Below are 9,054 nucleotides of genomic sequence, written 5' to 3'. Positions count from 1 at the left end.
CAGTTGTTAATCATCCTAGTTCTTTCACTGAATACCAATTACTTACTTTCTTTTTTTGTTTTTTATTTTTATTTTTTTACTTTTTTAAAAGATTTTATTTATTTATTTGAGACAGAGAGAATGAGAGAGACAGAGAGCACATGAGAGGGGGGAGGGTCAGAGGGAGAAGCAGACTCCCCACTGAGCAGGGACTCAATCCAGGGACTCCAGGATCATGACCTGAGCCGAAGGCAGTCGCTTAACCAACTGAGCCACCCAGGCGCCCCCTTTTTTTTGTTTTTTAAAGTAGGCTCCTCACCTAGGGTGGAGCCCAACGCGGGGCTCGTTCTCACGACCCTGATATCAAGACCTAAGCCGATGGGGCTCCCAGGGCTCAGTCCATTAAGCGTCTGCCTTCAGCTCAGGTCATGATCGCAGCATCCTGGGATCGAGTCCCGAGTCAGGCTCCCTGCTCAGCGGGGAGTCTGCTTCTCCTCCTCCCTCTGCTCTCCTCCTGCTCGTGCTCTCTCCCTCTCTCTCTCTGTCAAATAAATAAAATCTTTAAAAAAAAAAAAAAAAAAAGACCTGAGCCAAAACCACGAGTCGGACACTTAACCGACTGAGCCACCCAATACCTAATTTCCATGAAATCAGACTCTAAGCTCTTCTCCTTCTGCCTTCAGACGGCAAGGATAACCCTTTCTGGTACATCCTTTGTAAGTATCTATTACACACACGAAAACGCTGGGGCGGACACGGGGCGTAAACCCCAGCATAACTGTAACACGTGGGACCTGAGGGGTGGGACGTCTGGTTGGGTGTGTAAATACACCACCCCAGAAACTGTTCTCTCTCGGTTCCAAAGTTCGGTTAGGAAGTGAATTAATTCTCAGACTCAGCCTAGAAAGAGCACGTTTGTGGACTTGGTTGTAGTGGTTAGTTTCACGTTCAAAGTACAGGTTACTGGTGCTGGACCCTTATGTTCTTTTTGTTTTTCTTCTCTTTAGCTTAACCCAGTCGTGGAAGATTGTCATAAGCACGGTGTCTATATCGACTCTTCTTCTTATAGGTAAGGTCCTTAAAGCCATGTCTCAGGATGTTTCTGTGTAGGGAGGGGGATCTCTGTGGAAATGCCAGAGAAAGCTCTGGAAAGAAATAAATGTCGGATAGATGGCACAAAAGACTCTCACTCATCCCCAGGGGGCTGAAGAAATGGCTGAACGAGCCGTTTGCAGGTTTCTGCTGCCAATATCCCGCAGCGCGCCCCCTAGCACATGGAAAATTGCTCTTTAATATATAGATGACTTGAAGCACAGAGTGCCCAGTAAAATCAAGGTTCCAATCTGGGTGGCTCAGTCCATTAAGCATCTGACTCTCGGTTTTGGCCCTGGTCATGATCTCAGGGTTGTGGGATTGAGCCCTGCATTGGGCTCTATGCTCAGAGGGGAGTGGGCTTGAGATTCTCCCTCTCCCTCTGCCTTCCCCTCCCCCCGCCTGCATGTGCGCACGAGTTCTCTCTCTCTCTCTCAATAAATAAATAAAACGTTTTTTTTTTAAATAAAGTTTTTACCTACTATGTCCAGTGTTTGGACTTCCCCAGGGATGGTTTCGGTCCATTTTTTTTTTTTCCTTAAATGGGCCATACTCGCTTGTTTCTTTGTGTGCCTTGTAATTTTGTGTTGGAAACGGGGCATTTCAATATTTTAATATGGTAACTCTGGAAGTCAGATTTTTTCCCCTCTCCCAGAGATTGCTGTTAGTCCTCCTTGAGGGCTGTAGTCATTTTTTACTGATGGTCACTGTTTGCTATCTCAGTGGTCAGCTAGTGACCTGACAGAGACTTCCTGGAGTCATCGAGAGAGAGAGAGAGAGAATGAGGACTCTCCGAGTCTTGATCCTGTGACGCTAAGCTAGGCCACCCACGACTCTGCTTTAACCTCCACCTCTGGCTCACACAGCCACCTGACACGCAAGCCCGGGATCCTCTCTATGATCTCTTCTGAACATGCATCCACTTCCGGACATGCGTGTTACATTCTTTTTTCCCTTCCAAGCCCTATTCCCACGAGAGACTTCCTCCTCTGACTTCTCCCTCCCATGTTTTGGGTCTGTCTGCCCCTTGCCCCATTCCCTATTCCTTGCTCAGGTGGGGAAGGCCAATTTATGTCCTTAAGGTTTTTTTTTCAAAGATATAATTTATTTATTTGAGAGCAAGAGAGAGAGAGAGCATGAGCCGGGGGGGGAGGGGCAGAGGCAGAGGGAGAAGCAGACTCCCCACTGACAGGGAGCCCAGCTTTGGGCTCGATCCCAGGACCCAGAGATCATGACCTGAGCCGAAGGAAGACGCTCCATCACTGAGCCACCCAGGCTCCCATCTTTCAACAGATATCACAGCCTCCCAGAAAACCACAGGCAGGGAGTGGGAACACTGGGACGTCAAAACTCCCAGTCACTGTAGATTAAGAACAAGTCTGCATTAGCCCCCTGGAACCAGCAAGCTGCACGAGCAATGTGCACTCCCATCCCCCCGTGCTCCCAGTCCCTGCCACCATGCTGGGGACCGAGGGATGGCAGGCAGGGGAGCAGGAATCCCATATTCTTAACAATAATCTGCTTTTCTTCAGTCCTCTGGTGGCTGTAAGTTTGGGATTAGATTTCAGAGTCCAACAAAAGTAGATCCTGTTCGTCTTTGCCCGCATATGAACATTTCAACGGAGACCTGATTTTTTAAGCACCCAATATTGCCATTTTCCATAGTGTCACCCAAGGATCTGATATTCTATTTAAGAGTGTATGTATCCTTCATGTTTAGAGAAATTCTTATCAATGCATGTAACATATCAGGGCACCCAGCTGGCTCCGTTGGAGGAGCGCGCGACTCTTGATCTCGGTGTCATGAGTTCGAGCCCCACGTTGGGTGGAGAGATGACTTAAAAATCTTTAGAAAACGTACATGTAGACGATCATAAATGCTTGCAGACAGACTCTTCCATCAGAGTTGGTCTTTTCTTTAACAGGACTTGGCAATCACATGTGGCTTAAAGAAACGGAGTTTCCTCAGAAATCCAGACAATTTTATGCTCTAATTGCAGAATACGGTTCGAGGCTTTATAATTATCAGGTGATGTTTTGTTAAATCATTTTGTATGTCACTCGTTTAAAATTTAACACGCTCCAACTTGCAGTGTGTTACCTTTGTTTTGCATGTGAATATCTAATAGAATTAGTGTAGGGACCAGAGTCCTATTAAGTGGTTTTATGACTAAGCTACAATTTGACCTACAAATCCTCCCCAGCCTCTGATCCCGGCAGGCTCCTACCATAGACTGTCTTCTCTGTTTCTTCCTTTTGCAATGAGGATGTCTATCCTCCACCTATCTCATCACTGTGTTTAGCACATCACGTGTTTGGTTTCATAGCCTCACAGCTGGAGGGGAATTAGCTTCAGGATGAATTTTATCTGGGATCTTAACCCATATCGGACTTAGGTGCTACTTAGATGAGGCTATGGACTTTAGAGTTTTCAGTTGATGCTGGAATGAGCTAGGACTTTGGAGGCTTACCCCTATTACGATGGCTAATTCTATGGGTCACCTTCACTAGGCTAGGTGCCCAGATGTTTGGTCAAACACTAGTTCTAGATGTTGCTGTGAAGGCATTTTTTGATGTGATTAACATTAAATTGATAGGCTTTGAGTAAAGCAAATTAGCCTCCGTAATATGGGTGGGCCTCACCCAATCAGTTGAAGGTCTTTTTTTTTTTTTTTAAAGATTTTATTTATTTATTTGAGAGAGAGAATGAGATAGAGCATGAGAGGGGGGAAGGTCAGAGGGAGAAGTAGACTCCCTGCTCAGCAGGGAGCCCAATGCAGGACTCGATCCCGGGACTCCAGGATCATGACCTGAGCCAAGGGCAGTCGCTTAACCAACTGAGCCACCCAGGCGCCCCTCAGTTGAAGGTCTTAAGAGAAAAAGACCCCCAAAGACGAAAAAATTCTGCCTCCAAGCAGCCTTCAGACTTGAGCTACAATAGCTATGGGCAATAGAAGCTGTTTTTATTCAATTAACAATTGATTTTAAACAACATTCCCTTCTCTTTAGATATCTTTTTAAAGATTTTATTTATTTATTTGAGGCAGAGAGAGAGAGAGCTCACACAGAGGGAGAGAGAGAGGGATTGGCAGGTGGAGGGAGAAGCAGGCTCCCCGCCGAGCAGGGAGCCCGATGCGGGGCTCGATCCTAGGACCCTGGGATCATGACCTGAGCCGAAGGCAGGCGCTTAACGACTGAGCCACCCAGGCGCCCCAGCACTTTCACTACTTTGAGAAACAGCCCCTCTTAGACTCCAGTTGTCACTTTCAGATTTGGGTGTCGCTTCATCCCCACAAAATGTAACCATTTACAGGAAGGCAGACAGACATGCAGGTGTCTTAGAGGACCCTCGGCGTCCCCCCTGTCATGCATGTCTATCCGAGTGCAAATGTGATTTCTTTCCCCTTTACGAATAAGAACACTAACTCTGCTTGACTAGGCAAGATGCCGAATGATTGGGGTCCTTTGGTTTCTTCCAGGCCAGACTTCGGATGCCAAAAGAACAACTGGAGCTTTTAAAGTGAGTGAGGTTTTCTGATTCGGGGGACTTTGCTGGTGTGACTCCAGCAGTGGAATGTTTTTCTAAAACCATGAAACTAAAATCACTCCCACTTCTGGGGCTCATTCTTTAAGGAAATATACACCGAGCCGTGCTTTCAAGATTAGTTATGATTTAAAAAAATGAAAACCGCTTGGAGAAGAAAAACAGGCCAATGGTTAAATACATTTGAGAATATCCGTGTAATGGGGAATTATGAAGCCTTTGAAATAACTAATAATGAATAATGTAAATATTTAATGATTATAATACATAATAACATATCTAGGACCTGGAAAGTGCAGCAGGACACAAGATCACAATCAGGATCTGTATTTTGTTACTCGTTTTTCTCATGGAATAAAAACTGTTACAAACACACGGAAATGCAGCAGTGTTTATCTCTTGAAGAGTTTTGTATTTGCCAAACCTTGAACCTGTATTGTTTTACAAACTGGGGGGGAAGAAAGTCGTAGGTGAGTAGTGTTTACATTTTTCAACCTAAAGAAACACCTGCTGGCTTGACACATACTCATTGTGTCCACCAGTAATTTTCAAACTGTCCAAGTGGTGGAAGCCATTCTGCGAAAACAACGTCTTGCACCCTCCTGCTGTCAGCAGGGACAGGTGGCTGTCCCCAGCTGTTATCTCCAGCCACCCTCCTTGCCTGAGCCTCATCCATAGGACCTCAGGGCTCAGGATGAAACCCCTGCTCCATATCCCCCTGGAAATACAGGGTGTTCCCCATTTGAACAAGGGAACAAGGTGGCCCATGGGGATTTAGGCTCCATGCTGTGAAGTCATGCAGCCTCTGGTCAGGATAGCTGAGCCCCCAGGGAGGGACACAGAAGGTTGGAGGAGCCCTACTTGCCTGCATAGAGCGCGCCCCAAGCATTGGGACACCTTCTGGAAGCTTCTTGCCCTGAATGTCCTTGCTGTTCATAGGGAGTGAGAGGCGGCGCTTTAGACCAAGGGGCATCCCCGACTCCCTCTCTCGAGACTTGGTCTCTCCTCCAACATCCTCTTCCTCTGCTGCTCCTGAAGCCCAACCCATGGCAGGAAGCCCAGTCTCCCTCCCTTCACATCGGGGGGTCTCCCTTTACAGGAAGGAAAGCCAGACTCTGGAGAACAACTTCCGTGAAATTCTATTTTTAATTGAACAAATAGATGTTCTGAAGGCATTGCTTAGAGATATGCAGGACGGTCTGCGCAATTACAGCTGGAACGTGGACAGAGATGAAGACCAGGAGCCCTTGGAGGCCACCGACGAGGTAAGGGCGCTTGGGAGGGTCGCATTGCATGGCTTCTGGGAGCAGAAAACTCAAGCACTGGATGCTTTGTCCTCCTCCTGAAGGTTCTCCCTGACAGGAGCTTACCTCAAGAAAGCTTGCCCTGGAAACCCGCTTGTCTGTGATCCCTGTGTCACAGAGAAGACTTGCCATCCGACGGACTTCCTGCCCAAGTCAATACCCGATGCCGTTTTATTTTCCCGTTAGACACACAGAAGATCATTCAGAAATGCAGCCTGTGAACACTTACAGAGCAGAATATTTTTATTCACGGAGCCGAAGCTAGTGCCTTTGACCTCATCAGCACCCGATTAGGGCACACGATGCTGGAGGCCAATGAGCTTGGCTGCTTTTCCCCGTCTCCCACACTAGCTTCTTCTCTTCTTCCCTTGATGCCTGTTTTCTGAAGCACGCAGAAACCTCACCCTGACACCTCCTGCCTTCCTGGCCCTGTATTGTCATGGCCCCGGGACAAGGGTCCGAGTCAGTTAAAACTGGAACGGTGGGTCCTCTAGGACAGTTGCTTTCTTAGAATCAGAACGTCCTTAAGAAGCCCGTATTAACTCAAAGGATGGATGCTTTCTTTTTTTTTTTTTTTTAAGGATTTTATTTATTTATTTGACAGAGAGATAGCAAGAGTGGGAACACAAACAGGGGGAGCGGGAGCAGGAGAGGGAGAAGCAGACTTCCTGTGGAGCAGGGAGCCGAAAGTGGGGCTCGATCCCAGGACCCTGGGATCATGACCTGAGCCAAAGGCGGACGTTTAACGACTGAGCTGCCCAGGCACCCCCCCTTTTTTTTTTAAGATTTTATTTATTTATTTGAGAGAGAAAGAGAGTCAGCTGGGGGAGCGGGAGGAGAAGCAGACCCCCTGCTTATTTCCAGGACCCTGAGATCATGACCTGAGTCGAAGGCAGATGCTTAACCGACTGAGCCACCCAGGCACCCTAAGGATGGATACTTTCTAAGAAGCAGTCATGAACTCCATGTAAATGGCCTGATGCCCAAATACCTACAGAATGGTCAAGTCTTTATTACTAAACAGAGACACGAACGAAGGGGGGGGACCTGGCAGGTGGCATGCACAACCTCGTGTGACCACCTCCCTGCAGAGCATGATGGGGGGTCGTTAGGGCTTCCGAAGGGGCCTTGGCTCCGACCTTGCTGGGACTGGGGGGCATCTGGACGTGTCTCAGCGGCCTGGGGAATGGCGATCCCTCAGGGCTGTGGAGGGCATTAGAAATCCGTGTGCAGCCCCTGGCTCTGTGTATCTCCTCAATGTTCACTGTTCGTATTTGGCCCTTAGGTGCAAGTCAACAAAGTGAATTGTCAAAACGCAAGCAGGTAGCTGAGATTGTTAACAGAGAACTCTTTTTACTATTTTTACAGGAAATGTCAAACTTGGTAAATTATGTCCTTAAAAAGTTGAGAGAGGACCAAGTCCAAATGGCCGACTATGCCCTTAAATCAGCAGGTGAGTAAAAACTGAAAAGTTAATGCTCCCAAGCTGTCCCTACTCTTTATATTTGATTTTCTATTTTTTTTTATTTTTTAAAGATTTTTTAAATTTCTTTATTTGTAAGTCATCTCTACACCCAGTGTGGGGCTCGAACTCACAACCTGGAGATCAAGAGTTGCATGTTCTACTGACTGAGCCCCTGACATTGTTGGTTTTTATGCCTTTTTTGCTTTTAAGTAGTTTGGGCTGACTTAAAAGTCTCAGTACATGAACTGTTAAAATATGGGCGTCCATACGTCTGTTGAGGTAATAAACACAGTCCACATCATGTTTCCCCCTCTGAATCAATTGTTCTGGAATTTATTCAGTACCAGTTTCAGAAATGCTATGAAACCACACGGAGCAAGCATGTTTTCTCAAAGTGACCAAGTCTCAGCAGCAATGAGAGCGGGAAGCCGTACTTCCCCTACTGATTCCCGAGTGTGAACGTCACCTTACTTGCAATTTGCCTGGGAACGCTATTCTAACAACATGGTGAAAATATAAATGATGTGTCTTGAGATGTGTAATTCTTTTTTATTTATTTATTTTTTTAAAAAGATTTTATTTATTTATTTGACAGAGAGAGACACAGTGAGAGAGGGAACACAAGCAGGGGGAGTGGGAGAGGGAGAAGCAGGCTTCCCGCTGAGCAGGGAGCCCGATGCGGGGCTCGATCCCAGGACCCTGGGACCATGACCTGAGCCGAAGGCAGACGCTTAATGACTGAGCCACCCAGGCGCCCCTCAAGTCAGTGTTTTACTTGGTAAACATGTCTGAGACCATGCATCCCTGGCTGCTAAGCACCATGGCGGACAGGGCTAGAAAGGTAACAGCTTTATTTTGAGCAGGGGGCAAAGGAGATGTGTAATTCTTTATTTAAAATATTATTTTCTCTTTGCAGGGGCTTCTGTCATTGAAGCTGGGACCTCGGACAGTTACAAAAATAATAAAGCAAAACTTTACTGGCATGGGATTGGGTTCTTAACTTACGAAATGCCTCCAGATATTATTCTCCAGGTAAAAGCTGGACTAAGAGGAATCTATTTCTATTTGAGGATTTTGTTCCTATTATGTATCATGAAAATATTAACACCCCAAATGGAGGCCACTCTGAATTTGTCACAGAACCTGAAACCGTCACCTTGCATTTTATTTTACTTTATTTTATTATTTTTGGGGGGACGAGGGGGAGGGACAGAGGGAGAGAGAGAGCATCTCAAGCAGACTCCACGCTGAGCGCAGAGCCTGATGCGGGGCTTGATCTTATGACCCTGAGATCATGACCTGAGCCGATATCAAGAGTAGGATGCTTAACTGACTGAGCCACTCAGGTGCCCCTCTACTTGCATTTTAATAGTTATCAAACTATATAAATTATCTCTTATTTTATAGGCCGTAAACTCATAAATTATTAAAAATTAATTAAATGATTAATTATTAATTGTCTTTATCATTTTAAAATCTGTAAGCTAGATTATTTACTTCTTAAATAGGACGTTTGCATTCCATATCTTTTCCTTAAATTGATCCTGCAGCCCCCCTCTTTAGTTGAAAACTTCAGTCTTTCCACAACCGTTAGCTCCAGGTGCTCGCCCCTAAGTGCCAGCACTGTGCTACCCCTCTCCAGACCGACACCTTCCTACAGAGTCCAAGTG

The 9,054-nt window shown here is 46.3% G+C and overlaps 1 protein-coding gene across 1 annotated transcript; it reads left to right on the top strand.

Moving 5' to 3' along the window:
* Positions 1-912: 912 nt before the first annotated feature.
* Positions 913-8,635, top strand: SUN3 (Sad1 and UNC84 domain containing 3; the record flags this gene model as incomplete). The annotated part of the gene is made up of 6 exons (XM_081810056.1): positions 913-1,048; positions 2,997-3,100; positions 4,551-4,591; positions 5,715-5,880; positions 7,288-7,372; positions 8,301-8,635. Coding segments are annotated over 6 exons (867 nt in total), but the record flags the coding sequence as incomplete, so codon positions are not given.
* Positions 8,636-9,054: the final 419 nt, after the last annotated feature.

The sequence above is a fragment of the Leptonychotes weddellii genome, unplaced genomic scaffold (assembly GCF_054177405.1).
Source record: "Leptonychotes weddellii isolate Sample4059 unplaced genomic scaffold, ASM5417740v2 HiC_scaffold_1750, whole genome shotgun sequence".
Lineage (NCBI taxonomy): Eukaryota > Metazoa > Chordata > Mammalia > Carnivora > Phocidae > Leptonychotes > Leptonychotes weddellii.
Note: the sequence above shows the minus strand (reverse complement) of the source record. Positions and strands in the feature narration are given on the sequence as shown.